Source organism: Oncorhynchus mykiss, chromosome 8, assembly GCF_057628025.1.
Source record: "Oncorhynchus mykiss isolate SJ-2025 chromosome 8, ASM5762802v1, whole genome shotgun sequence".
Lineage (NCBI taxonomy): Eukaryota > Metazoa > Chordata > Actinopteri > Salmoniformes > Salmonidae > Oncorhynchus > Oncorhynchus mykiss.
The window spans coordinates 56,767,715-56,795,273 of record NC_143029.1 but is presented as its reverse complement, the minus strand read 5'-3'; the positions used below and the strand labels follow the sequence as shown (position 1 = coordinate 56,795,273).

The 27,559-nt window shown below is 42.8% G+C and overlaps 3 protein-coding genes across 9 annotated transcripts; 2 read left to right on the top strand and 1 right to left on the bottom strand.

Annotated features, from left to right (window-relative positions):
• Window positions 1–313: 313 nt before the first annotated feature.
• LOC110530150 (stress-associated endoplasmic reticulum protein 1) lies at window positions 314–4,080 on the top strand. Its single transcript, XM_021613000.3, has 3 exons — window positions 314–593; window positions 1,144–1,219; window positions 3,003–4,080. The coding sequence occupies exons 1-3, from the start codon at window positions 510–512 to the stop codon at window positions 3,041–3,043; spliced, it is 201 nt and encodes a 66-aa protein (XP_021468675.1). The 5' UTR covers window positions 314–509; the 3' UTR covers window positions 3,044–4,080.
• A 1,421-nt stretch (window positions 4,081–5,501) lies between these two features.
• On the top strand, window positions 5,502–15,555 carry LOC110530149 (choline-phosphate cytidylyltransferase A). 5 transcript variants are annotated; one of them, XM_036985705.2, is made up of 10 exons: window positions 5,689–6,059; window positions 9,407–9,473; window positions 10,561–10,681; window positions 10,829–10,928; window positions 11,308–11,424; window positions 11,616–11,767; window positions 13,288–13,366; window positions 13,461–13,603; window positions 13,814–14,002; window positions 14,232–15,555. In XM_036985705.2, the coding sequence occupies exons 3-10, from the start codon at window positions 10,568–10,570 to the stop codon at window positions 14,433–14,435; spliced, it is 1,098 nt and encodes a 365-aa protein (XP_036841600.1). In that variant the 5' UTR covers window positions 5,689–6,059; window positions 9,407–9,473; window positions 10,561–10,567; the 3' UTR covers window positions 14,436–15,555. The 5 variants fall into 5 exon arrangements, with proteins under 5 accessions (XP_090038165.1, XP_021468674.2, XP_036841602.1 ...); XM_090182039.1 differs by lacking the exons at window positions 5,689–6,059; window positions 9,407–9,473 and adding an exon at window positions 5,502–5,560; XM_021612999.3 differs by lacking the exon at window positions 9,407–9,473 and having other exon boundaries at window positions 5,528–6,059.
• A 2,277-nt stretch (window positions 15,556–17,832) lies between these two features.
• Window positions 17,833–25,334, bottom strand: ap2m1 (AP-2 complex subunit mu-1). Of its 3 annotated transcripts, none has more exons than XM_090242393.1 (12): window positions 24,988–25,334; window positions 23,957–24,093; window positions 20,967–21,232; window positions 20,776–20,858; window positions 20,380–20,515; window positions 20,094–20,238; window positions 19,648–19,668; window positions 19,010–19,135; window positions 18,715–18,850; window positions 18,384–18,481; window positions 18,181–18,292; window positions 17,833–18,075 (listed from the first exon to the last, which is right to left on the bottom strand). In XM_090242393.1, exons 2-12 carry the CDS (start codon window positions 24,028–24,030, stop codon window positions 17,941–17,943), a joined length of 1,332 nt encoding a protein of 443 aa, XP_090098519.1. In that variant the 5' UTR covers window positions 24,031–24,093; window positions 24,988–25,334; the 3' UTR covers window positions 17,833–17,940.
• Window positions 25,335–27,559: the final 2,225 nt, after the last annotated feature.

Sequence of the window (27,559 nt, the reverse complement as noted above, 5' to 3'; positions counted from 1 at the left end):
TTTATTATGTAATGTTTTATATGTCCCCGGAAAGAGTAGCTGCTGCTTTTGCAACAGCTAATGGGATCCTAATAAAATGCCAAATACCATCCAAGTCAAGTGCATTAGGTTTGCTTTTACTACATCAGAGTCGAAATAGTTGAAGAACTAGGATTGTGAACTTGGTCAAGGAAATAGGAATTATACATAAACACAAGGACCGAAACTGCACGAGCAAAGGCGGTATTGTAAATGCTACTGTAGAATGATCGAAGTGGGAAGAACTATATTGCCACACAGTGGGCGGCGGAAAGATATACCAAATAAGCATTGCAAGTTCGAAATGCGGTCTTCCTGTGTGGGCGGGGTTAAGATTTGTATACGTAGACATTTGCGCTGCTATTATTCTTCCTTTTTAAAAAGTGGGCACTCTAGACTAGAGCCAGCAGTACATAAGTGAGGCATATTAACCATATCACTCACATTCCCAACTTATTGTAAAAATAATTAATAACCTACTTATTTGGAAGATGGTCGCCAAACAGAGGATTCGTATGGCCAACGAAAAACACAGCAAGAATATCACGCAAAGAGGCAACGTATCCAAATCCACGGTAACATTTTTTTACTATTTATTTATTTATTTCGGTTTGCGAACGAGATAAGGAATATGTTAACGCTGCGTAAATTAGTCAAAGGCAAACGCTTAATTGTCTGATTGTTTGCTAGCTTTTTATTTTTATATTCACATATATCAATGTTTCTAGCCTAGGTGCCAACAGCTCATGCTGTCAATCTTTGGTCAGCTGTAACGTTAATAGTATCCATGAAAGTACATTTTTACATCATGCCAAGTTGAGTTACATTTTATATAAACCGCTGTATGTTTCTGATTACGGTTTTTAGAGGTATGCATGTTTGACCAATATGATACAGTAGAGTGACTGCAGTCAAAGTGCAGTTTAACAGCAGTATGCTGCAAATATATATTTTTAATACAGTCATTTTGTAGTGTAAGTGTTACAGTGTAGTACAACTGCAGTTACTACGTCCAAAATACCACAGTCGTCTGCAGTTACTGCACTTTTACAGCAGTTTCAAAACTTTTTTGTAATGATTACTTTTGACACGATAGCATGACGTGTACTGTATTTGGTTCCACAGAGAAACCCTCAGGATGATAAGGTAGCCGTGGGACCCTGGCTGTTGGCGCTCTTCATCTTTGTTGTGTGTGGATCAGGTGAGTTGTGTTGACTTTTACTAATTTGCCAGTGACAATGAACAGCTCTGAAATTGATCCCCATATTCTCCCCCTGTCCCACATTGCAAGCAAAACATTTGAATGGCTCCCCTCTCTTGACAGAGGAGAGGAATTTGGGGTGTAGAGAAAATTGAAGTTTTAAATAATCTATGCTGCAATTCTACACATTTTGCCATAGGGTGGAGAGATGTTTTTAATATGATATCTGAGCGAGACTGACTAACAAAATCAATGAGGACCTGCCAGTAATTCGACCACGATAACAAGTATAGATAGCTGGTTCAAAACTAACTTGGCAATCTAAAAAAAATGTAGCTGACATGGGCTAATTGACTGACTTATCAGTGACTGACTAAACAAGAGAGAAACTGCTGATGCACAACCAAATTTGAAATTGCACCGTGGGCTGCCATTTGCCCATCCCATGTCCTAGACACATTTGTTGATCTAAAAGGATTGGATGGGTGTATCCAACATTTTACTGAGCTTGTCATAAGGCCAGATGAAACCATATTGCTTACCTATCTGATCCTTGTAGTCCCCAAACCTTTCTGAGATTAGATAACTTTCTGAGTCAAAATGAAGGTAGAGATCTACCGCTCAGAATTTTTTTACAATTTTTTTTTTTTTTTTTTAACACATGACTTAAACACATAAGCCTATGTAACAGTAACCTATTAAAAACAGTTATGTAGCAATGAGGTTGTTTGCGGCTATATGCCCAATACATTATTGGCTATGCTTGAATTCTTCTCAAATAATTAAAAAAATTGTATTTCAACTTGAGGTATAGGATCATTTGTTGTATTACTTGTGAGGCACAGCTGAGTGTGCATAAATTGAAATAATGTGCTTTCTTTATTTTACTGGACTGACTGTGCCAGCATCTGATGGTCAGTCTCAGCGGAGGGAGAGCATCGGAGGGCCCGCTTCTCACTGTCGGACCATCCCTCAGCTCTGCCCCCTCCGCTAAGAGTAAGACTGACCAAAAAGGTGACACCATCTTCAAGCTGATGGCGAAACCTGAGTCTAAAAACAGATTTCATAACTTTACCGTACAAAGTTTTTGCAGTATTTAAACCAAGAAGTGGTCTCTTGAGGGGGTCCCTTGAGGTTAGTCTCTTGTAACAGCCTTAGGGTTTTGTCTGCCATTTTACACATCTTTTTGTCAATGTTGCCTTTAACAGGCAATATCAATGTGCTTGTTGCCCACCTCCGCTAATAATGGGGAAGGACACAAGTTTTGATAAGTGTTCTAGGACCTCCGCCAGCTAACTGTTGAAGACTGTTTCTCTTTTTTCCTGGGTCAGATAATCTGTTTGTTCTGTTTCTGTGTGGTCTGGTTTGACATTTTGCTTTACTACCTCCCACTGTTTGTCCAATCCAAGCTTTTAGTAGTCAGTGGGTTTGGCAACCCTTTCAGAGATTCCATCAGAACATAATTGAGCAATTACATTAGTCACCTTGGAAATCTAAATTAATACCTTGCAGGAAAGGAGGGATATAGTCACACTGGCAAATTAGAAAAAAAATAAGAAAATGGGTGACGTAGACAATTCTGGCGGAACATTCTGGTCAGTTCCCAGCTGTGTTCTGAGCTTCAATAACGACTGCTGTCATCAGTGAATTAAAACCCATTAAAATGCTTTTTTTCCAGGTCAGGGTTTTCCAGTGTCATTCAAGAGATTCTTTGACTCTACAAGTTTATTTGACCATGAACTCCAGTGATTTATTTTCTTAACATTTCAATTTCTCTCCACAGCTATCTTCCAGATCATTCAGAGCATTCGGATGGGCATGTAGGATGACATGTCCAACCCATCCATTCCACTCAGTATCTGGCCAACCAAGAAACACCTCTTGTCTCTGATCTGTGACATCCCATTATCCTTCACTCAACATTCTCAGTCTTCTTAAGCTACACAAAGCTAGGCCAAGGAGGATGAGCCACTATCTTGCACTTTTTGTGACTTTTTGTTCTTAATTTGTCTTTTATTTGGCCTTTTCTATATTATTTGTCTTGCTGGTTACTTTTGGCAAGCTCTATCAAGTCATTCCTTCCTTGTGCCTTAAATGATAAAGGTGAACACTTTACAGCACACAAAAGCCATAAGCTGCATTCCAGTAGTGGGTTTTCTGAAATAATAAGGTCATGTGTTCTGTCAATCTCAGGCAAGTTGACCATCTTGTGGAATCATGAGCTTTGTTTCTGTTTTCGGTTGTCCTTTTTGGAAGTCTTATTTGCCACCACTTTATTATAATTTTTGTGTAATATGAACTATACAATTTAGTATATTGAAAGAAATGTTATGTTTGCTTTGAAAATGTTCCGTTTTGGTAGTACGACCAAATGTCTTGGTTGGACTGGGAAGAAGTTCAACACAAGTCTAAGCACCAGATATGAAACCGGATATAATTCTCATGGCAAAAGAACAACTCAATAGTAGAAACTAGTGGTACATAATGATAATAAGCAGTCCTATTTTTATTTTTTTTTTGCATCTTCAGTTTGCTGTCTAGTCCTCATCTACTTTATCTCAATTTTGTCTCTATTGATTTGCCCTGCATTTTCTTGAGGCTTTGGTATTGTCATCTAGTCCACAGTTAGTTGAATATGGATCAGCAAAAGTAAGATAGTTGATCTGACATTGTCCTGTCCTCAAGTTGACGGAAATGGTTCAAGGCTCACGCTTACTGAATAAAATGTCATAATCTTTACTTCTAAAACACTGGTTTAGCAAAGATAAAGGGCTGGATGTAAATGACCACCTGGTTGTTTGACTGCATAAAATATGCTGGCAATGTATGAGAGAAATTAATAAAAGATAATTGGTACATTATTTTGTGTGCATTTCTAATGCATGATACATATCACCCAGAATAAATACACATCTTTGCATGTGTGTAGTAATCTAGCTAGTGTAGTGTCCTGAAAATGTATTTGCCTGAGTAGAGAATAAACTCTTTAGCCTCATCCACTCCCAGTTCGTTGCCACCAGTAATGTGTATAAACCCTGGATTGTTAATGCCATATATTGGCACTCCCCAGTAGGAGCAGTCCCCCAAAGGAATGAATGGAATTATTGCATCAATTAAATGTTTAAAAGACCAAATTAAATATATGACATTATTTATTTGTTGTAGTGGGGACCGTAACATTAGTAATCTATACAAACTATACATTAAGATAAATGTTGTATATTTTTTTTGTTTAGCTCACATAATATAATTTAAAAGTATGCATTAAGGTGTCTGGGGGGGGGGGGGGGGGGCAGGTCTAGTGTGTACAAATAAATCATTGGTTGCTACACTGTGGTCAGTTCTCTACAACGCAGAGGGAGAGCTCGTTTTTCATGGCCTGTTGTCCCGGGTGAGTGGAGTTGAATTATTTTAGACCATTATATTGTTCATTAAGCGAAATCTTCACCCAACCGGGGCATCGGGCCATGCAAAAAAATAAACAGAAATCTGTATATAATGACGAGATGCTGATGTCTCCGCCCTAACATTGGGAGTCGTTGTCCCAAAGGCAGAAAGATAAGGGAGTAGTTGCGTCCCAATCTATACCTCAGTGGTCCCCATTTGACGACCGGAGTATGCGCACAGATAGAACTATGAGAAATATTTCACCGGATGTATAAATGTGAAGCATCCACTTGGCGTTTCCACTCACTATCAAATGTGGTAGTGAGAGGAAGCCCGGTTGCCGGCAGTGGGAGAAGACATTCTACTAAATTATCTCATCGATAAAACATTTAATCTCAATAAAGTTATCTGTTCCCCAAACTAGTATCTGGGTTTTGTATAATTTCCCTTATGTCAAGGTGTTAAAGTGCGTTGTTTAGAAAGAGTGTAAAGGCAAATTGAGTTATTGCACACGCGCACTTCACAGAGTAGACGTTAACTGACGGAAATATGTAAATGTAGCTAGAACGCGCCAATAGGATCTCGCTAGTTCGTACTTGGCTCTGCCCACTAGAACTAATTTGTTCTCATTTGAAATGACAGGCTGTGGTCTAGCAAATCCAATTTTATTTGTCACATGCGCCGAATACCACCTTACAGTGAAACGCTTATTCACAAGCTGTTAATTAACCAACAATGCAGTTTTAAGAAAGAAAAGTGTTAGTATTTACTCAAACGGAAGTAAATAAATAAATATTAGTTTAGTTGTAAAAATCTTTGGTATGGGTGTATGGAAAGGAGTTGGCGTTTCGAAATCAAGCAGCACCCCCTTTTGACACACCCACTAATCTGAGACTAGTCTGGTCTGGGACGCTGCTACCTATACTTGGGCGGGAATGCAGGCGATAAATTTAGGTATTGGGCTTATTTTTGCCAGGTTTTGGCGAGAGTAACATCTCGCTTCGCATCTTCCTCTCTGACTGAAGAGATTTTACCGGAAATGTCAGGCACCCTTTAAAATGTACGTCATTTCCTGGAAACGTGTCCCGGTTGTTGTAGTTCCTGTGGAGTAAACTGTCATTCCGAGGACTGCATTAGTTAGCTAGAAATACTCTGTTGATAATCCATCTGTTAGTCTACTCCCTAACCAATGCGCGTCCTCTTCCTATCGAGCTGGTGGCACAGTTCGAGACATTGGACTAACATTACCTGAGTGTTGGGTGCACTGTTCTTGCTAGCTAGTTAATGAATTTAGCGTTATTAACCAACAGTTAGCAAGCAACAGAGAACAAACCAACTTGGCAGTAACGTTAGGTAGCTATAAAATATTTCCCTAACACACTGTCTATGAGCTAGATTAGCTTTCAGCAGTAACGTTAGCTACTTCTACACTGCAAATCCCAAGCACAGAAGGGTAAGTACGTGAATGATGTCTTTTTTAGTTATCTGAGTATAATGCCGCGTTCAAAATAACTGGGAACTTGGAAATCTCTGATTTCAGTGCGTTCACGACAACAGGGAACTCGGGGAAAAAAACGAACTCCGAATGGGAAAATTAGTTTAAACTGTCATCCTACGCGTAATTCCTAGTCGGGAACCCGGGCCTACTTTTTAGAACAGATTTTCCGTGCTGAAGATCACTGACGTCATGATTCGTATTTTTTTCTCCCGATTGTCTTGAAAGCACCATGACTGTTGGGCCCGCACGCCCTCTTTTGCTCGTTCACGTTACGGGCAATGGAGCAGTGCCCCGCGCCTCGGCATAATCGAATCCGCCCACGGATTTAGTTTCCAGAGGGCTGTACTTGTCAAGTACAGCTGGTTACTTATCTGCATACTTTGTTGGCTTGTCAAATCTGAGTCAGAGAAGGAATCTGTCTGCATGGTGACTCATGGCAACCTAAGAGATGAACGACTGTTTAAGACTACAGCTGCCCTATGAGGTCACTATCAGCTAAACTAAAGCTTTGTGTGAAAACCCCTAGCCACCTTTCTCTCTTGTATCACTGACAATCAATTGGTGTAGATCAGTGAGCCTTCCATGGGATCAGTCAGTAGCTAGTGGTTAGTGACTTAACAAGCATTATTTCCCAGTCTACAGACCAGAGACCATATTCTAGCAAAGTGTGTGAAACAGATGAAGGTAACTGCCAAAATAAAGGGAACACTAACAGTGCCTTAATAGGGTGTTAAGCCACCAGAACGGCCGGTCGATCTCCAAGGCATTTCTAGTCAATCGCCAAACATTTCTATAAAAAACCCAATGAAGCCTTGTGGTTCTATTTTTATTTTTTCTATTAGTCTCGGGCTGTTGGTGGTAGCTGCAGCCAATTCAGCTGTCCTGCGTGCCGGGTAGGCAAGCTGTTTCCATTTCATGTGTCTGAAGGTACAAACTCTGCCTTCCCGGTGGGCCTGGAGAGGAAATCAACTGCACTATGCTACCGCTGGCCAATCAGATTGCTCAGATGACTTGAGTCTGCAGTAATGTAGCAGGCATAAAAGAAAGCTACGGCAAAATGGATACTGGGAGATTTCAAAACGTTTAAACCATGACTAGAGAGCGACTGTCAACAAATACAGCAAAGAGCTGTTGCTTTTATGAGTGAGTTTGGGAGTTTGGGAGTGAGTTTGGGAGTGAGTTCTTACTCAGCACTGTCAACACTTTGTATTCAAGCCATAAAATGCAAGTTCTTCCCATTTCCACTCAGCGCTACAACAAGCACAGTAAACAGTAACGGATGAGTAGGAAAGTGTATCGATAGGCTTGCGTTGTTATTATTAGCAGCTTGGGTCTTTAAAAAAAATATTGAGCAATATTTCACTTTCTCTGTTCATAGGAGTAACAACATGATTTTGTGCATGAGGCAGAAATAATGCAGTGCGACTAGAGTTTCGCCATCAGCTGGAAGACCGTGTCCCTTTTTGGTCAGTGTCAGTGGAGGGATGTTGAGACGGACACTCAGTCTGCTGCTCTCTCCCTCCGCTAAGACTGACCATCAGATGCAGGCACCATCAGCCCAGTAAAATAAAAAGCAAATCATTTAAATGTATGCTCACTCAGCTGTACCTAACAAGTAATACAACAATGGATCTATTACCGGTGTGATCATATAGCCTACCTCAAATTTTGTAATATATATATATTTTTTAAATGTCCCAAACAACAATGCATTGGCAGGTAAATTCAAGCAAAGCCAGTATGCAGTAATCATGTATTGGGCCTATAGCTTACTGCACAAACCTCATTGATACAGTACTGTTTTTTAATTGGTTAATGTTGCATAGGCTTACATTTAAGTCATTTTAATAAAAAATCAGAGCGGCAGATCTTGGCATGCATTTTGACTCAAAGTGATCTTGACTAAAAAGGTTGGTGACCACTAATATAGAGTCTACAAGTGCCTGTAACTCCATTGGAGGGATGCAACACCATTCTTCCATGAGAAATGACACAATTTGGTGTTTTGTTGATGGTGGTGCGACACGCTGTCTCAGGCACTGCTCCAGAATCTCCCATGAGTGTTCAATTGAGATCTGGTGACTGACACACACGTTAACACCCCCCTCTTCCCCTTAAAGTCACTGAGATCTCTTCTTCTAGCCATGGTAACAAAAACAATGGGCAACTGGGCATTTTTAGACATGATCCTAAGCATGAAGGGATGTGAATTGTTTAATTAACTCTAGGATCACACCTGTGTGGAAGCACCTGCTTTCAATATACTTTGTATCCCTCATTTACTCACGTGTTTCCTTTATTTTGGCAGTTACACATACAGCGTGACACACACACACACACACACTTTTCTAGAAGATAATGTCTGTAGACTGGAATAGAATAATACTAGTACTCCATAGTAACTGAATCCGTGGAAGACACACACGGGTAAAGAGTTATGGGAACATTGTGTTTAAGCCATTGCAGCTTGGCACCAGCTAACATTACAAATAGCCTATGACTTTTGCAAACTGCATGTGGGGATTTCAATCTGAAAGGATCCATGAGCACCAACATGTGGACTTCATAAGATCATGTCAAATTGGGTGTCAAGTGAAAGATGAGTCTCTTTAATTGAGGCATATTATATACATTTTTCAATAAGCAAAGGCTTTGATTTGTGGTATAACAGATTGAAAAGGGGTCTTAGAAAACATCTACCAGAAAAAGTCTTACACGGTATTAGAAATGCATCAAAACACAATCGTGTTGAAGTAAAGACCCCTGCCCACTAATATCGTCACATTTTGTTTGAGAAATGATTTGCTTTCTGTAAGTTTAAGAAACTTTGCCTTGTAATTTTGTTACCAAACAAAACCCACATACTGTATCTTTAAGATATTTTATAATTTCTCTCCCTCATGAGGAAGGATAATGAAAGTTTATAAAGTAACAAGTAAAGGTAGCTCTACCAATTAGTTTGTGTTTTTACTGATGTCAAGTTTGTTTATTAATTTGTAACAGAATTACTGCAATTTAATTGGCTACAATGATTGATTTCCCATAGTTCCCCTTCTTACTGTCCTCCCTTCCACTGGCATACTGTTATGTTCAGCTCAGAACTGTTTTTGTTCTTTTCTTCCTCTGACTGTTGTCTGGTGGTCAAAGCATAACTGAACAGTCTGGACAACCCCTCCCTCTCCTTCTTCCCCTCTCTCTCTCTCTCTCTCTCTCTCTCTCTCTCTGTTCAGTTAATGTCACCTCTCCCGGCTCTTACTGACATCTACCATGACACCTACCTTCTTTCCATTTACTGTAACCAGCATCCTCACCCACTGAGCACCGATCGACACCGAACCTCCATGGAAGTTGAAAAGTAGCTGAAATTTGGTCAGTCCGCCCTGACCGGGCCAAATCGGAACCAATCATAGATGTCTGTTTCACAAGTTTGGACAGTACAGTAAAAAAAAAAGGTAGAGTACAGTATACTGTACTGAACATACAATATCTACTATGCTGAACATATTTACTGTACTCCTACTCTACTGAGCTATGCTGTGATGTCCAAACTTGTGAAACATAGACATCTATGATTGTTTCAGATTTGGTCTGGTCGGTACCAACCAAATGTGATCTTGTTTGGAGGCGGAACTCATTACAATGATAGCCAGTGTGTAGAATAATACCCAATTGTAGAATTGTCAGAGTATCACCCTTGATCAAATAGCTACTAATTTCAGACATGACATGCAAATGTAAATCTCTGAAACACTGTTAAACTGTGCCAGCTATCCAATAAAGGTTGAGCCGCAAAGGTATGCAACCACACTGTTGATTGTGAAACTATAGCCTAATACATGCACACCAGATACCTAATCCAGTAGTACTTTTTGACTAAAGATTATTAAAGCCGACGGTCAAACTTTTTTTTTAACCCTCAATGTTATTGCGAAGGAATTTCTGGAATGAGGCGGGGCAAAGCTATTTCCTTAAAAAAAAAAAGGCATTTCTTATTTCAACATAAATCCGAGCATTAAACCTGAACAGAGGCAAGTGTCGATTTGAAAGTGTGGGTGATTTTAAATCCAAGTGAATGTGTTCACCGAGAACATGCACAGGTTATTAGGTAACGGTACCATTCGACGCGGCAAACGCAGAAACACACCACCTGACCTGCCTGCCCCCGGGTCGTGGATTAACGCCACCCTGTGGCCAATAATTGAATGGAATTCACCAAGGTAATTCGATGAGGACTCGCTGCAGAGAGACGATTCTATCTCATAATTTGTACGAAATAAGCCTATGTGACCTTCAGTAGAGTCAAGATGACTTATTTGCACATCCTGGTACTGGTTAACGTTGTTCTTCCACATAGACAACACATTCTGTTTGAGAGTATCAAAACTGCAAGTGATTACTTTTGCTCTCTAAGCAAGATGGTGGTTGGTGTGTGACCACGTGACTTTTGCCCTTTCAGCCCTTGAATGGAGGCCCACAGCTCAAGCCGGTCAAGCCTGTCCAGGAAGAGGAGGAGAGATGGATCCAAGGGAGAATCCGAGGAGGTAGAGCGGCCAGGGAAAGTCCCAAAATCCACCGTGGTGAGTGAGAAAGAGGCTTTGTGGGTCTGTGTGTGTGCGCAGACTTTGTTTATGGGGAGTTTCTATGTGTTGGGTAAGAGAGGCAAGTGAGTCAAATGATTCTTATGAAGGAAAACCTCATTGTAGTATTGTGTGTTCCTACACTAGGGTTTAAAAGATCCCGCCTCCTTTGCTGATGAGCTGGAGTCGGCTGAGGACACTCCATACCTGCGAGTCAGCATGGAGGAGGCCAAGAGGGGAACTCCATGTGAGTCGCGCGCACACTCACGGTCTTATACTCACTCAAAAACAACCTCTCACCCCAAATGTACCGTTCCGAAAATTTATTCAACTCTTACCCCACGGGGTCGGGAGCCTGCTGCTTTTCTGGGATTACACCCTACTTGAGTCATTTTCTATTAAGCTACTTTTTCCTCCACTGTCTGTTCTGCTGGATAATTAATTGCATACACCTGGTCTCCCAGGTCTAAATCAGTCCCTGATTAGAGGGGAACAATGAAAAAAATGTAGTGGAACTGGCTTCAAGGTCCAGACTCAAGTTGAGTTTGAGGGGTATAGAATGTTGCGCTAATGAAGTGACTTGTGATTGACTGTCATCACCAGCACATCCCTCCTTTCTCCCACAGTTCATAGGCCAGTGCGGGTCTATGCAGATGGCATCTTTGATGTGTTCCACTCAGGCCACGCCCGGGCACTCATGCAGGCCAAGGGCCTCTTCCCTAACACGTACCTCATTGTGGGCGGTGAGTGTCTCACTCTGGCTGTGTGCGTGTCAACCTTTCCTCTTAACATGTCACTGTCTGTCCATTTGGTTCTTCAGCATCATTTTTTTTTCAGAGAATTAACTTTACATAGATGGTGCTTAATTAAGTACTAGGACTAATTGTGTATTCGATTTCCCTGAACCTCTGTGCTTCTCTTCATCCCGTCTCAGTGTGTAGTGACGACCTGACGCACAAGTTCAAGGGGTTCACAGTGATGAACGAGGATGAGCGCTACGATGCAGTCAGCCACTGCCGCTACGTGGACGAGGTCGTCAGGAACGCGCCCTGGACGCTAACGCCCGAATTCCTCACCAAGCACCGAGTGAGTGAGCACGAGAGAGGGAAAGAAAGTTAGAGGGATGGGGGGAATGGAAAGCATTGACATGCTGATTGGTCTGAGAGTATGTACACTGACCAAAAATATATTATGCAACAATTTCAATGATTTTACTGAGTTACAGTTCATAAATTCAAATGAAATAAATTCATTAGGCCCTAATCTATGGATTTCACATGACTGGAAATACAGATTATGTATCTGTTTGTCACAGATACATAAAAGGTAGGGGCGTGGATCAGAAAACCAGTCAGTATTTGGTGTGACCACTATTTGCCTCATGCAGCGCGACATCTCCTTCACATAGAGTTGATCAGGCTGTTGATTGTGACCTGTGGAATGTTGTCCCACTCCTCTGGCTGTGCGAAGTTGCTGGATATTGGTGGTAACTGGAACATGCTGTCGTACACGTCAACCCAGAGCATCCAAAACATGCTCAATGGGTTACATGTCTGGTGAGTATGCAGGCCGAGGATGAACTGGGACATTTTCAGCTTCCAGGAATTGTGTACAGCTCCTTAGGACATGGGGCCATGCAGTATCATGCTGAAAAATGAGGTGATGGCGGCAGATGAATGGCACGACACTGGCCCTCAGGATCTCGTCACGGTATCTCTGTGCATTCAAATTGCCATCGATAAAATGCAATTGTGTTCGTTGTCCGCAGCTTATACCTGCACATACCATAACCCCACCACCACGATGGACAAACAACTCGCCCACACGACACCATACACACTGTCTGCCAGGTACAATTGAAACCGGGATTCATCCGTGACGAGCACACTTCTCCAATGTGCCAGTGGCCATTGAAGGTGAGCATTTGCCCACTGAAGTCAGCTTTGACACCAAACTGCAGTCAGGTCAAGACCCTGGTGAGTACAACGAGCACGCAGATGAGCTTCTCTGAGACGGTTTCTGACCGTTTGTACAGAAATTCTTTGGTTGTGCAAACCCATCAGCTGTCCGGATGGCTTCTTCTGAGACTATCCTGCAGGTGAAGAAGCTGGATGTGGAGGTCCTGGGCTGGTGTGGTTGCACGTGGTCGGTCTGCAGTTGAGGCCGGTTGGACATACTGACAAATTCTCTAAAACAACATTGGAGGTGGGTTATGGTAGAGAAACTAACATTCAACTCTGGCCACAGCTCTGGTGTTCCTGCGGTTAGCATGCCAGATGCACGCTCCCTCAACTGGAGACGTATGTGGTATTGTGATGCACATTCTAGTGGTCTTTTGTCCCCAGCACAAGGTGCACCTGTGTAATGATCATGTTTAATCAGCTTCTTCATATGCCACACCAGTCAGGTGGATGGATTGTCTTGGCAAAGGCTCACTAACAGGGATGTAAACATTTGATGCACAAAATTTGAGAAGCTTTTTGTACGTATGGAAAATTGGAGATCTTTTTATTTTAGCTCATGAAACATGGGACCAACACTTTAACTGTGGTTTATATTTTGTGTGTGATGTCATCCGTCTCTCATTCACCCCGATAACCCACCAGATCGACTTTGTTGCCCATGACGACATCCCATATACATCAGCAGGCCAGGATGACGTTTACAAGCACATCAAGGAGGCGGGTGGGTACCATGACAACCAGCAGGAATGACAAACATGAACGTCCTGGTACCCTGTGTCTGTCACGATGACCCTTTTGACCCCTTGTGCCTACAGGCATGTTTGCGCCCACCCAGCGGACGGAGGGCATCTCCACCTCGGACATCATCACACGCATCGTCCGCGACTACGACGTGTACGTGAGACGCAACCTGCAACGCGGCTACACTGCAAAAGAGCTCAACGTCAGCTTCATAAATGTGCGTTAACACTTCATCGTTATTAGTTGTGGTGATCATGTGATAACTATTGCTAGTTATGACTCAAGTTGAGGTAGCCATCGGTCTATTTGTCAGAGGACAGTAGAAGCATAATTAATTTAAGTAGTTGAATGAAAGACATTTTTACTAGTCTAGTGCAGCCTTGCTCGCCAAGGTCTGGATTTGACACCGTGCCCCCCTGTCTTTCAGGAGAAGAAGTACCACCTGCAGGAGCGTGTGGACAAGGTGAAGAGGAAGGTGCGTGACGTGGAGGAGAAGAGTAAAGAGTTTGTGCAGAAGGTGGAGAACAAGAGCATCGACCTCATTCAGAGGTGGGAGGAGAAGTCCCGGGAGTTCATCGGCAACTTCCTGCAGATGTTCGGCCCCGAGGGAGCACTGGTGAGAGAGCTTCTGTTCTCTCTCTCTGTGTGGTGTAAAGTAGACTGGTGTATTTTGTGGCAATCCTAATTTCCTGCTCTGGGCAATAATATAGTGATGAGTGTGGTTTTCCATGGAAGATTTGTATCGTGCTATAGATCAGTGTGCACGGCCTAATTTGTTCTACAGCCTAAGAACAACCAATGAACTTGTAATGTTGACTGACATGCCACCTTCTCTTTCTCTGTAGAAGCACATGTTGAAGGAGGGCAGGGGCCGGATGCTGCAGGCCATCAGCCCAAGGCAGAGTCCCAGCAGCAGTCCCACCCGTGAGCGCTCTCCCTCCCCCGTCTTCCGCATGCCCTTCTTAAACAAGGCCTTGGCCTCACCCCACCACAGTGCTGCACGGGGATACACCGTCAGTGAGGATGATGACGAGTCTGACGAAGGTTAGGGCTCCCATTTTACGCGTTTGTTAATCCTGCTCTTCGGTCCATCGACAGTATCAACGTTCAAGCCCCTCCAACCAATCATCAGTATAGCGTTGTCCCTCAGTTCATTTTTTCACTCCTTTTTAAATTGCTGGTGTCCATTTTAATTTGTACTGTACCACATCAGTCAGAGGGGGGTTAATGCAGAATAATTTTTTGACAGCCGATGTTGCATTTCTCACCGATAGGAACATTTATAGATATTATTTTGATGCACGCTTCCTACTCAGGATGTTATAACCTTAGTGGGTAGATTTTTAGTTACCCATGAGTTCAGTGGGAAATTCAGTTGTCTTCGGTGCACTTTTGCATTCCTCCACAGATTATCTGAATATAGTAACCATCAGTCCCTTGAGGATTCCCCCTCGGAGTGTTTGTTTGCTTCTGTGAGTGTGTAAACTGCTAGTATGTGTAGGCATCTCGATGTCCTCCATCCATGGACTCAGCTTGGCCTTTTTGCACATTATAATAATACTAATAGTTGGTCTCACTCGAGGTCAGTCGTTGGACAGAGGTTTTCAAAGCATAGTGTCCAGCATTTAACTAAAGAACTGGATCTTGTTCAGTAGGGCTCAAGAGAACTTGTTTTCAGGAGGTTCTAGCTGAACCCAAACACTTGTGTGCAATAACGAGACCTCGTTTTAAAAATGACTACATACGTAATACAATTTTATCCCTGTTACATATCTCCCTCCTGTTGTTGGGATCCCTTGATTTTGGCTGTTGACCCAACCCTTGCTAGTCTTTGTGGCAGCAAAGCAGGTGGTTTTATTTCCTATATAATTATTTTAAGCATATTATCGTAACCATGTTGGATTGTCTATACAGTATAAGGGATGATATAATCCATTAAAATACTGCTTCTCATTAGGGCATGTCTATCTCTCTCTCTCTCTCTTGGTAGCAAGAGTTTTCTGATATGTAAGACGCCAGTACTAACCTTTCACTATCTGTCAGATACAAAATGTACCTGGCTTTAAGTACATTGTTTTAAACATTTTATTGTTTGGGTTGAGTTTGTTTAGTTCCTGAATGTGCAGGCATGAGATCCCAGGGAACATGTCAATGGAATAAATAAATAAACTTCAACCATAACCTTGTGGAATTTGTCAAATCCATGGATGATTTTAATCTTAAATCGAACAGTAATCGCCGCCGCCAGGTTGTTAACAAGGCGGCATGATGCCTTTTCCGTAATGTATACAAACATTTCCTAGGGAAGGCAGATGCAGCACTTAGTGGGGCAAAAAAGTATTTAGTCAGCCACCAATTGTGCAAGTTCTCCCACTTAAAGAAGAGGCCTGTAATTTATCATAGGTACACTTCAACTATGACAGACACAACGAGGGAAAAAAATCCAGAAAATCACATTGTAGGATTTTTAATGAATTTATTTGCAAATTATGGTGGAAAATAAGTATTTGGTCACCTACAAGCAAGATTTCTGGCTCTCACAGACCTGTAACTTCTTTAAGAGGCTCCTCTGTCCTCCACTCGTTACCTGTATTAATGGCACCTGTTTGAACTTATCAGTATAAAAGACACCTGTCCACAACCTCAAACAGTCACACTCAACTCCACTATGGCCAAGACCAAAGAGCTGTCAAAGGACACCAGAAACAAAATTGTAGACCTGCACCAGGCTGGGAAGACTGAATCTGCAATAGATAAGCAGCTTGGTTTGAAGAAATCAACTGTGGGGGCAATTATTAGGAAATTGAAGACATACAAGACCACTGATAATCTCCCTCGATCTGGGGCTCCACGCAAGATCTCACCCCGTGGGGTCAAAATGATCACAAGAACGGTGAGCAAAAATCCCAGAACCACACACATGTCCAGGCCCATCTGAAGTTTGCTAGAGAGCATTTGGATGATCCAGAAGAAGATTGGGAGAATGTCAGATGAAACCAAAATAACTTTTTGGTTAAAACTCAACTCGTGTTTGGAGGACAAAGAATGCAGAGTTGCATCCAAAGAACACCATACCTACTGTGAAGCATGGGGGTGGAAACAACATGCTTTGGGGCTGTTTCTCTGCAAAGGGACCAGGACGACTGATCCGTGTAAAGGAAAGAATGAATGGGACCATGTATCGTGAGATTGAGTGAAAACCTCCTTCCATCAGCAAGGGCATTGAAGATGAAACGTGGCTGGGTCTTTCAGCATGACAATGATCCCAAACACACCGCCCGGGCAACGAAGGAGTGGCTTCGTAAGAAGCATTTCAAGGTACTGGAGTGGCCTAGCCAGTCTCCAGATCTCAACCCCATAGAACATCTTTGGAGGGAGTTGAAAGTAGTCCATGTTGCCCAGCAACAGCCCCAAAACATCACTGCTCTAGAGGAGATCTGCATGGAGGAATGGGCCAAAATACCAGCAGTGTGTGAAACCCTTGTGAAGACTTACAGAAAACGTTTGACCGTCATTGCCAACAAAGGGTATATAAAAGTATTGAGAAACTTGACCAAATACTTATTTTCCATCATAATTTGCAAATAAATTCATTAAAAATCCTACAATGTGATTTTCTGGATTTTTTTTCATTTTGTCTGTCATAGTTGAAGTGTACCTATGATGAAAATTACAGGCCTCTCATCTAAGTGGGAGAACTTGCACAATTGGTGGCTGACTAAATACTTTTGCCCCACTGTATATCAAGGTTTCTCATAAGTCATTACTCCAAGTGCTTGACGTACGTCATGGATGGGGCACCTGGTGCCAGCTTAATCAGATCCCCTCATGGCTTGATTTCACATGCCTAGATAGGTGTTTATCACCTCCGGTAACCACATATAGCAATCTGATCCCCGACTGCGCATAACCTTTGGTTGATGCAATGCACCGACAACAGTGTTGTCGGCCTGGAACACAACCAATCCTTCACTAGCACGTGTTCATGTACATTGCAACCCAACAGAGAAAGTGCGTGTACAAATCCCAAGTAGTCAAGTGAAAACAAAGACGAGAGGTGGTGCTCGTTACATGATCGGATTTTACAAACAAGGAGCCAGTTGAGGCAATGTGATCAGGATGAGTCCCACTCACCGAAACAGTGAATTCTCAATAAGCTCACATGCGATCAGACAGAGCAGTTCAAAGGAGAGAAAGGAACTAGTTAGCTAAAAGAAGATGGACCCGAAAAACAACGGGTCATTTCAAAGACCTTGACCCTATAACTGCAGACTGGACGTAACACGGACCTGGCGAAGATCTGTTTCAGAGTAATACGTTGTCATTAAAGCAGTGAATTGGGAGCATAGACAGTGTGCAGGCCTTTCTGTATTATGTGCGTATGACCACAAACTGTCTTTTCTACAGGACCAGTTCGTTTAAAAAAAAAACAACGTTTCACATCTGTGCGTTATAAAAACTTTTTTATTCATCCCCAACATTGAGTAAAGGGGAGAGGTTGAGATGGCGGACAGAGGAACAGAGGGAGATGGCTTGGTATACTGGTCGCTAACATTAGCAGCGAGTCTCGTAGATGCCACTTCGGCCAATGTAGCGCACCCATTTGATAACATCATGGTCACTGTAGTTCAGCTTGGACTCAAACACCTTCAAGTAGCGCACCTTCAGCCCAGAGGGGGCAAATGGAACCTGAGGGGGACAAAGATATCCAGGTTAGGAGTTGTATGCAACTGCAATTTTAATACGGTAAGCTGAAATGCTCAAAATGATCATTGCGTGTGCCTGCAGCCATACCTCAAAGTTCATGGAGATGGGAGGACGCGCCCACTTCTTCTTATCGTTGGTGGGCAGCAGCTCGATTTCAGCACTGATCTGAGACTCCTTCATCCCAGCCATGCGCTTAATCCTCCATGTAGGAAACAGACATTCAACATCGGAAAGGGCCATTCAAAATTGAAAAAGGGGGTACTGTGATGGAGATGATTGACATAACTCACTTCCATACGATGGCGTTCTCGCTGGCCTTGTACTTGGCCTTACCCTTCATGCAGATCACCTGGACACCGCTGGTGTTGAGCGGCGTGGGAATGCGCACCTGGAGCAACGGTAAACAAGTCATAACATGATAAAGTCTCATGCAGCAGACTAAACGGGAACTTGTAAGAACTACAATTAACAGACCGAGCATAAACAAAGGGTTATGATACAAAACATACTAACTTCAAGAAGAGTACAATTTACCCCAAGATCGCATGAAAGACCAGTTTCAAACAAAGTGACAGGACACTACAATCAAAAAATAAATAATTGAAGAGGCCAAATAACTACCTCAATTTTCTGGGCCAGTAGCGAGGGTTTGAAGTTGGACTTGATGACCACTTTGACCTCCAGCTTGGTGCGGCCCACCTCCCGGACCAGCGGAATGACTCGGAAAGGTAGGATGATGTCTTTAGTGGTTCGGTATCTAGACGCAGGGGTAAAACCACACAACTCGTGTCAAACAGACACACGCAGGGGGGAATGGCTCAATCATTGGACACAATGCATACAGACCAATACAAAACATGCAAGCACATGCACAGGGTCAATATAGTTTTGAAGCTTAGACCTGTGACACACTTACCTCATGAGCTCATACTCTCCATCCGGAGGGATGAAGCTGATGCTGCGCTCCGAGTCAAACTTACTGAGACGCACACACTGGTTGAACGTACAGTCGTCGATGGCTATAGATTGCTTTCCACTGGTACTACAGGGGCAGAGGGAGAAGAGAGTTGAACGTCTATCCGCGCATACCCACCCGGTCATACTGACACACTCAAACGAACACACAAACCAAACATATAAATGCACTGCTCTACATGCCCCACATCCTAATACAACACCACAGAAACACACTCAATACAGACACATTAAAAGGGACACCGTGGATACCACAACACAGCAACCCTGTGGATGCTAACCATTTCCATCACTGTCAAAGACGGGGTCAGGGTTAAGGGTCAAGCGGGTAAACAAACAACACTCAGTAATGACTAAGAAATAAACAACCAATTGAGCAGTCCACTAAAAATTTGAAGAGGCTAGTCAGATTTGTATCAATTAGCAGTCACACGAGTTGACTGCCGAAGCACAAATGAATATAGTAATACCAGTAAATATTGGAGCCTCCTCAAATGCTTAATAAAGCAGTCACCATAAATGACACGATAGCCAAGACAGCGGGACATATGGAGGTAAGGCCAGACATCAATACAGTACCTTCCTCCTCCCCCTAAATCACTGAGGTACAGCACAGAAAGAGAAAGAAAGGAGACACACTGAAAGGAAAACTAATTGTAAGCCTCAAGCAAAGCTGTAAATAGAAGTCTTAGTCCAGGGACTGACAGTTTGGGCAGTAAACTGTCTGAAACAACAACAACATTCTACTGTACACAGAAGGTTAAGTCAGAATAAACACAATTGCCCATCAGTCTGAGTTGAAAAAGTTGAAACTCAATACAAGACATTCTTTATCCAATTCTGTAGCACAAGTCTTATATTTAGCCCCAGCCCTTTAATGTCAAGCTCTGTCCAGGGTTGGAGTGAATTGCTTTTCAACTCAGAAACTAAAGCAAATTTCTAATTCTCCTCATGAAATGTGCAATTTCAGTATACTTCCTGAAACTAAATGGAATGGCTCTGTCCAAACAGCCACTCTTACTCACCTCTTTCCCGCCTCATTAGTGACCCCGCCTTTACCCGCCTTATCAATTATAATTTTGTCGTTCATGCCAAATTTGCACTCTGGCATTCCGCTCAGGTAGCTCTTCATTACCACACGGCCGGACACGTGGGCGCTCAGGACCTGACCTGGATGGGGTCAAATTGAAAGGGTCAATCACGAGGAAACAACATTACTCCTACAACTCCCCTAGATACTTTTCCTCTTAGCATATTCAACAGGACAACTGTGTAGGCCGTTTACGTTCAAGCGTTATGACCATCATTCACCTTGAGGCGACATGAGCAGGTTGACACTCTCCAGCACATCCAAGAAGAGCTCATTGCGTCGATACTTGATGCCTTCGCGACGCCAGCCAATCTGCCCGGTCACCTGACTAGTGATCTGAGACTGCTCTTCCTTTGTCTGGAAAAGGAGAGAGAGAGAAAGATCAACAGGATATCAAGTGAAAGAAAACAGTGTATGGTTGCAACCAGGCCTAATGTCCCAAATAGAACAGCCCAAACCAAATGAGGCTCATCATTACCTGATGCTGCATCCGGCCCGTGTCCACAATCCCAGAGAAAGAAAAAGAAGAGAGTCAAAAAACAGATGGCCCACAGTTCTGCTAAAGAGCCCATCGCAGAGCGTTACGGCAGTGACACGGAGATACTCCTCATCCTCACCTGGCCTTTGATGCCCTGCTGAGTGATGAAGGTCTTCAGTGATCCCGTCTCAGAGTTCTGGGGATACCCGAAATCCAGGATCTCTGCACAAAACAAAGAAACCAAATGATGAAGAGGGTAAGAGAGAAACCGAACAGGAAAAATAGATATCAAATGGCATAAGAGTGAGAAATTTGGTCGGCCACAGTTACCGTCGAGCAGCTCGTAGATCAGCACAAAGTTGTTCTTGATGTTCTCCTCGCTGATCTTGCCAAAGTAGGAAGCCATGACGTCGCACATCTTGTAGAGGAACTCAAACACCATGGCGGCGTTGACGTTCTGCTTGGTAACCACTGCCAGCCAGATGTTGGAACGCTTGACATGGAAGAAGCTGGTACGTGCAATGTTGGTCACTGGAGAGCGCACCTGCTGCCGGGCATGGATCACATTCACACGGAACGCGTCCACCGCGTTGCGCCTGAGAAAAGAAGGTAGAGCAAGTTGTGATGCCAATTTAGCAATTTTGTTGATAGATTTTGCAACTTTTTTTCCAAACAGCACCCAGCAACAAATGTAGCTACTTTAAAAAAATGTATTTGGAACTTTTAGCAACTTTTGAAAAGGGACTCAAATGCTGAAATGCACGCATTCTCCGTCTAAATGACACAAAAACGATTCTCTGTCACAACACACGTGCCTGGCTGCAAAAATGCGTTGCGAGTGACGTCAGCAGCAGGCGCTCAGCTCGTGCACAGGCAGCAGCAGGCCAGCAGCAATTTCAGCAAATTGCAAATCATTGTTGGCTGACTGCAGCAGTAGTACGGGTTCGACGAGCCAAACCTAATGAATATAGATGGTCACGAATGTTTGATCTTGAACAGAACTTACAACATCAATCAACATGTCTCAATCAATATTGTACAGCCAGAAGTACAGAAGAGTGGGAGTCTGTACCTGAACAAATGTCAAATCATATGTTTTGCCGAGATGGCCAGTCAATTTGCGTAACGTTATTGTGTATTCTACGTAATGACATCACAAAGTCATTTAGCAACAAATCAACCTGCCTCTAGCAACTTACCCTGAAAATTTGTTGGCAACACAGAGCAAGGAAGAGAAGCAGTGCTTTCATGTTATGAGTAAATGTGGAAGAGGATGTACCTCCATCTGCAGTTGATCACAACAAAAGCAAACTCTCTTGGTTAATACGCTCTTGGTTAATAGTACACACACACCAGTAGTGTGTATAAAGTACAACTGTCTCCCTGGGACTTTCAGAGGGATAGTCAACTGTCATACATTTGTCAACTACACTACCTACCATATTCTTTATTCCAGACCTTTTACTTGACATTCAAGTTCCTGGTAGAATATTAAAGACTATTGCCCCCCCACCCCCCCAAAAAAAACAAGTAACCCTCCGAACATCCTAATAGTACGCTTTGCTGAGGCCAGCACATATTAACTTGTCTGTGGCGCGATGGGTAACGATGCTTCGTGGGTGACTGTTGTCTGTGTGCAGAGGTTCCCTGGTTCGAGCCCGGGTAGCTATACTGTTACAGTTAGAGTGCTTTAGAGATCTGATGTGGATGTATAAATAACTGAAGGGTTTACTACAGATGAGGCAGCATGTCCAGACAAGACTGCGGAGTCCCAATCAGTGATGTTCAAGATTCAGGAATAGATTCCCAGGTGCAGGGTCCACAACTTGTGAGCTTGACAGTGAAACTGACATTGACCATAAAGCTACTGCCTCGTAGTTTATCATACCTTTATTCATTTGAAACCAGTACAGATTCTGGGAACCAGTTCCCAGAAATACAAATCTCTGGAACCAATTTTAGATGAGGGACTCTGCAGAGACAGACTCAGCACTAGCCAGCCTCTCCCCATGAGAGTGGACAAAGAGAGATGGAGATAGGGACGGAAGGGTCACTGGTACCATAAATGATCATTTAACAGGGTCTGTCCAACTGTTTTTTTAGAAAGCAATGTCGAGTAAGGAGGGAAGAGATACTAGTGGGTAAGGGGAGGACAGTAGATGCACCTCAGAGGCATTAGTTGGTTGCAGTAATTGAGTTTGTGTTCTTTGGTCACTGATATGTCAGGTGACATGATGAAAGGGTCATCAGGTAGTTGCTGTGGGTCAGAGGACATGCGTTGGGAGTCACTGATTGGTTGCCTTGGGTCAGGGGACATGCTTGATAGGCTGGTGCATCGCTTACCTATTTCTACAGTGGCCAAGATGAAGGAAAATGACAGAAGGATAAAGAGGTAGAGGGATGATATAAAGGAGAGGAAAGAGACAAAAATGTACAAAGACATTTGTGCATGTACACAGATAGAGTAACATGGTGTTTAAAAGGCCATACCACTGTAGTAAACCGCCAAATGCAGTCTAAATTAGTTAAATTAGTTACTTTTCCCACCAATAGTGGTTGAATTTAAGAGAGTGTGGAGTCTAATCTAAGGCAATTTGAATGCATCAACAAATCTTGTGTCTGGAAAATCTTGGCATTATTTTTGTAGTGCCAAGCAAGATCATCAACCCTAGATGTAGTGGTGGGGTTAGATAGCTGGGTGAGAAAATCTAATCAAATGTTCAAATATGCTTCCTAAACTGACAGTGAAATGCTTACTTACGGGCCCTTCCCAACAACAGAGGGGGAAAAAAGGGAAATGATTGAAAAATTATAACGAGAAGAACAAATACACAACGACTAACCATAACTTGTCTAAATACACAGGGTACCAGTACCAAGTCGATGTGCAGGGGTACGAGGTAATTGAGATATATGTACATACTGTATCTAGGTAGGGATAAAGTGACTAGGCAACAGTATAGACAATAAACAGTAACAGCAGCGTATATGATGAGTCAAAAGAGTTCATGCAAAAAAGGGTTCATTCATTGGCTACTGCAGAAATATTGCATTGTCTAAGACCTGATACAACAGCCATTATCCCCAAGATGATTATAGCCTAGCTATTAGCTCAGTAATTTTGTTTGGTGGGTGCACTGTGCTAATGACCTAAGGAGTAAGTTCAATACCTACGTAGTTACATTGAACCCCTAACAGAATCATCCAACTAACTTCAGGCCAACCAGGTGGACACCACTTCCCATCTCCGTCTTCTCTTATGACGGCATTGTAATAGAACCTCCTTAAAAACTCCCCAAACCAATTACCACCTCACTTACCCTATATCATCGCGGTAGACACGGGAGATAAGGACCTCCCCTTTGTGGTTGTAAATGAACAGTCCTCCGATCATCGTGGCTGTTCCTTAGTCCAAACTGGCCATGGTGAAAACGAACTCCGTCTGATTGAGAGGGTGCTATTACATTCCACCGGGTCAAATTCCCGGTACATGCAAATGTAGAATAAAGATGATTCTGAATTACCCAGATATCAAGGATCCCACAGTGGTGAATAAGTCAGTCACAACGGTGATGTACACACACAAATCCTAAAGTAGTCATGCTGGGTAGGTTAGATGTATAATGGTAACTATTAAAGCTAGTAAATGTTACAAAACTCCAGTAGTAGCTAGCTATGACTATGGGTGTGGTTTCAGGTTCATTATGGAGGGTTTCTGGTATTGGGAAAAGGAATAGACAATTTCCTGATTATGCCAAATAATGTATTATTCATTTGTTATAGTTTATAATATGATGAGGCGTATGAATACTATGAAATGAAAGACATGCCTGGAATTCTAGCTGTGTGTGACTTCCTGGTATAGTACTACAGTAGAACAGAAAGCAAGACAGTTTCCCCATTCCAGCACAACATGGCTTTACTTATTAACTGGACACACACACACAACTGGATTAGCAAGTTAATTTCCCTGTCTGTCACTTAGCAGGTTTAATTGCTATTTTATTGCCCCAAGATGTCTGCCTGCCTGACCGGAAAAGATAGCTAACCATCTCGACAAGTTCATACATTGTTGATATTCTCCTTAGCTGACGTTAGTTATGGTTTCAGAAGTAACTTTGGTGGGTGGTTGACCTTCGCCCTGGGGAAAAAAATACGATGGGGAGCTAACCAACTATTGAGCTGCAGAACTAGGAGAACTAGTTGGCAAGGTAATTAACTAGCAAAATAGACAGAACCTAGTCAGCCTAATTGGCTAACTATTGCCTAGCTTGTATAAACGCTCAACTAGCTATACCGTTTCTACTGTTAAATATGCCGAGAATTGTCTTCAATATAATTATCATCTTACCGGAGTCTTCTCTCACATCTAGGTTCACGGCCCTTTATTCTCGGAGATATTTCTGGGTCACACACACCAGGTTATTCTGCTGTTCACACTCATCTACATCAGCTGACCACCGTCTAGGAACATACAGAAAAGGATCTGATAATAGCCCGGAAGTAAATCCGCACTTAACAGCCACATTTCAAAATGTTGCACATTGAATACATGGAGCAGGGAGGAAAAAACGCATTAAAATACGATTTAAATGATCTTTCGCTATGGCTGTGGTCGCAACCATTCAATTAATGTGTCTCATGAAAGTGGGTACCTATTGTTTTTTCACAGGTCCAATTCCCCCCCCCCCCCATTTCTGTCACTCTTACAGCAACCATATTATTGGCAGCCCTGGTGTGAAGGGGAGGAATGACCGTAATATGACGCTAACTATTTTGATGTGTAACTTGGCATCCCATGTTAAATAAACTGAAATAAAAGATCCCAGAAATGTTCCATATGCACAAAAAACGTATTTCGCTCAAATTTGCTTACTTCCCAGTTAGTGAGCATGTCTCATTTGCCACGATAATCCATCCACTTGACAGGTGTGGCATATTAAAATTATATTACTGATGAAAGAGCATGATCATACACAGGTGCACCTTGTGCTGGGGACACGAAAACGCTACTAGCATGTGCAGTTGTAACAAAATATCCCAAGTTTTGAGGGGGCATGCTGACTGCAGGAATGTCAACCAAACTGTTGCAAGAAAAATGAATGTTTATTACTCTACCATAAGCAGCCTCCAATGTCGTTTTAGAGAATTTGGAAGTATGCCTAACCGGCCTCAACCGCAGATCACGTGTAACCACGCCAGCTCATGACCTCAACATCTGGCTTCTTCACCTGCGGGATCGTCTGAGACCAGCTGATGAAACTGGGTTTGCACAACCGAAGCGTTTCTGCACAAACTGTCAGATGGCAGTTGGCACGCTGTCTGCCATCTGCCCCGTACAGTTGAAACCAGGATTCACACATGAAGACCACACTTCTCCAGTGTGCCAGTGGCCATCGAAGGTGAACATTGGCCCACTGAAGTCGGTTACGACCCTGAACTGCAGTCAGGTCGAGACCCTCATGAGGATGACAAGCATGAAGATGAGTTTCCCTGAGACGGTTTCTGACAGTTTGTGCAGAATGGCGTGTATGGCGTAGTGTGGGTGAGCTGTTTGCTGATGTCAATGTTGTGAACAGAGTCGCCAATGGTGGGGTTATGGTATGGGCAGACTTAAGCTACGACAACGAACACAACTGCATTTTAGCAATGACAATTTGAATGCACAGAGATACCGTGACGAGATACAGTGAGCCCCACTGTCGTGCCATTCATCCGCCGCCACCACCTCTACATAATGCAAGGATCTGTACACAATTCCTGGAAGCAGTCCCAGTTCTTCCATGGCCTGCATACTCACCAGACATGTCACCCATTGAGCATGTTTGGAATACTCTGAGACAGCGTGTTCCAGGTACCACCAATATCCAGCAACTTTGCACAGTGGGACAACATTTACACAGGCCACGATCAACACTTTTTATCAACTATGTGAAGGTGATGTGTCGTGCTGCATGAGGCAAATTGAGGTCACACCAGATACTGACTAGTTCTTATACACGCCCCTACTTTTTTCTTCCTATTTTCCCTAAAGTATCTGTGACCAACAAATATTCCCAGTCATGTGAAATCCATAGATTAGGGCCTAATGAATTTATTTTCAATTGACTGATTTTCATTATGCAATCTAAGTAAAATGTGAAATTGTTGCATGTTACGTTTGTTTTTGTTCAGTGTACAATTTAAGAGTTTACTTCGATTGGATCCCCCTCATCTACTGTACGAACGCGCTACACAGCGATAAAAACGCAACAATCTCCAACCCAGACCCCCCACTCAGCCTCCACCACTGCTTTGATCTCCCATCAGGTCAGAGAAAGCAGACAATGAAATGCCTCGCACTTCGGGAGGAGTTTATTTATTATTATGGACAACTCCTTCTCTATATGTTCCTAGACCACTGTCACTGACTGACAAAAGCCATGGTCGAAACAAGGAAGAAGGCTAGTTTATGTAGGATTCCTGGCAATGTAAAAAGTTTGTATGTACGCATTCCTCTGTTTGTTGATAAAATAAAGATATGGTGGGTGGGTTTAAACTGAACTGGGAATGGGCAAACCGCACCCTGAAGATAAGCACATTGGTCATTTATTTTTGCCTACTGCAGCAGGATATCAACAAATATTTCATTTCCTGCACATTCAATTGTATCCCTACATAATGTAGGAATTCCACATCAGATTCATGTATGATGCACACCTACCAAATTAATCTCAAAATACTTCAAGTTATGCTCCCATATCATATTCCCCTCATAAAAAAAGTGTCCTCAAATCTAGAGCTCTACATTTGGAAACTTTTTGATGATGCAGCAGGTCACCCAGTTCAAAGGAAGCTTGAACATACAAAAAAATAATAGACATGGTCAGGTCAAGCCTTCGCACACATCTGCAAGCTATATTGCCTTCACATTCCTTCTCAGA

Bases quoted from the DNA above. Each gene is read 5' to 3' on its own strand.
- LOC110530149 (XM_090182039.1), top strand. From the start codon at position 10,568: ATGGAGGCCCACAGCTCAAGCCGGTCAAGCCTGTCCAGGAAGAGGAGG. The intron at 11,425-11,615 runs GTGAGTGTCTCA...ATCCCGTCTCAG, and splicing joins CACGTACCTCATTGTGGGCG to TGTGTAGTGACGACCTGACG. The intron at 14,003-14,231 runs GTGAGAGAGCTT...CTTTCTCTGTAG, and splicing joins TCGGCCCCGAGGGAGCACTG to AAGCACATGTTGAAGGAGGG.
- ap2m1 (XM_090242393.1), bottom strand. From the start codon at position 24,030: ATGATCGGAGGACTGTTCATTTACAACCACAAAGGGGAGGTCCTTATC. The intron at 19,669-20,093 runs GTGAGTAAGAGT...GCTGTACCTCAG, and splicing joins ACTAATGAGGCGGGAAAGAG to TGATTTAGGGGGAGGAGGAA. The intron at 18,076-18,180 runs GTATGGCTGCAG...TGTCCCCCTCAG, and splicing joins CCATCTCCATGAACTTTGAG to GTTCCATTTGCCCCCTCTGG.
- LOC110530150 (XM_021613000.3), top strand. From the start codon at position 510: ATGGTCGCCAAACAGAGGATTCGTATGGCCAACGAAAAACACAGCAAG. The intron at 594-1,143 runs GTAACATTTTTT...TTGGTTCCACAG, and splicing joins GCAACGTATCCAAATCCACG to AGAAACCCTCAGGATGATAA. The intron at 1,220-3,002 runs GTGAGTTGTGTT...TTCTCTCCACAG, and splicing joins CTTTGTTGTGTGTGGATCAG to CTATCTTCCAGATCATTCAG.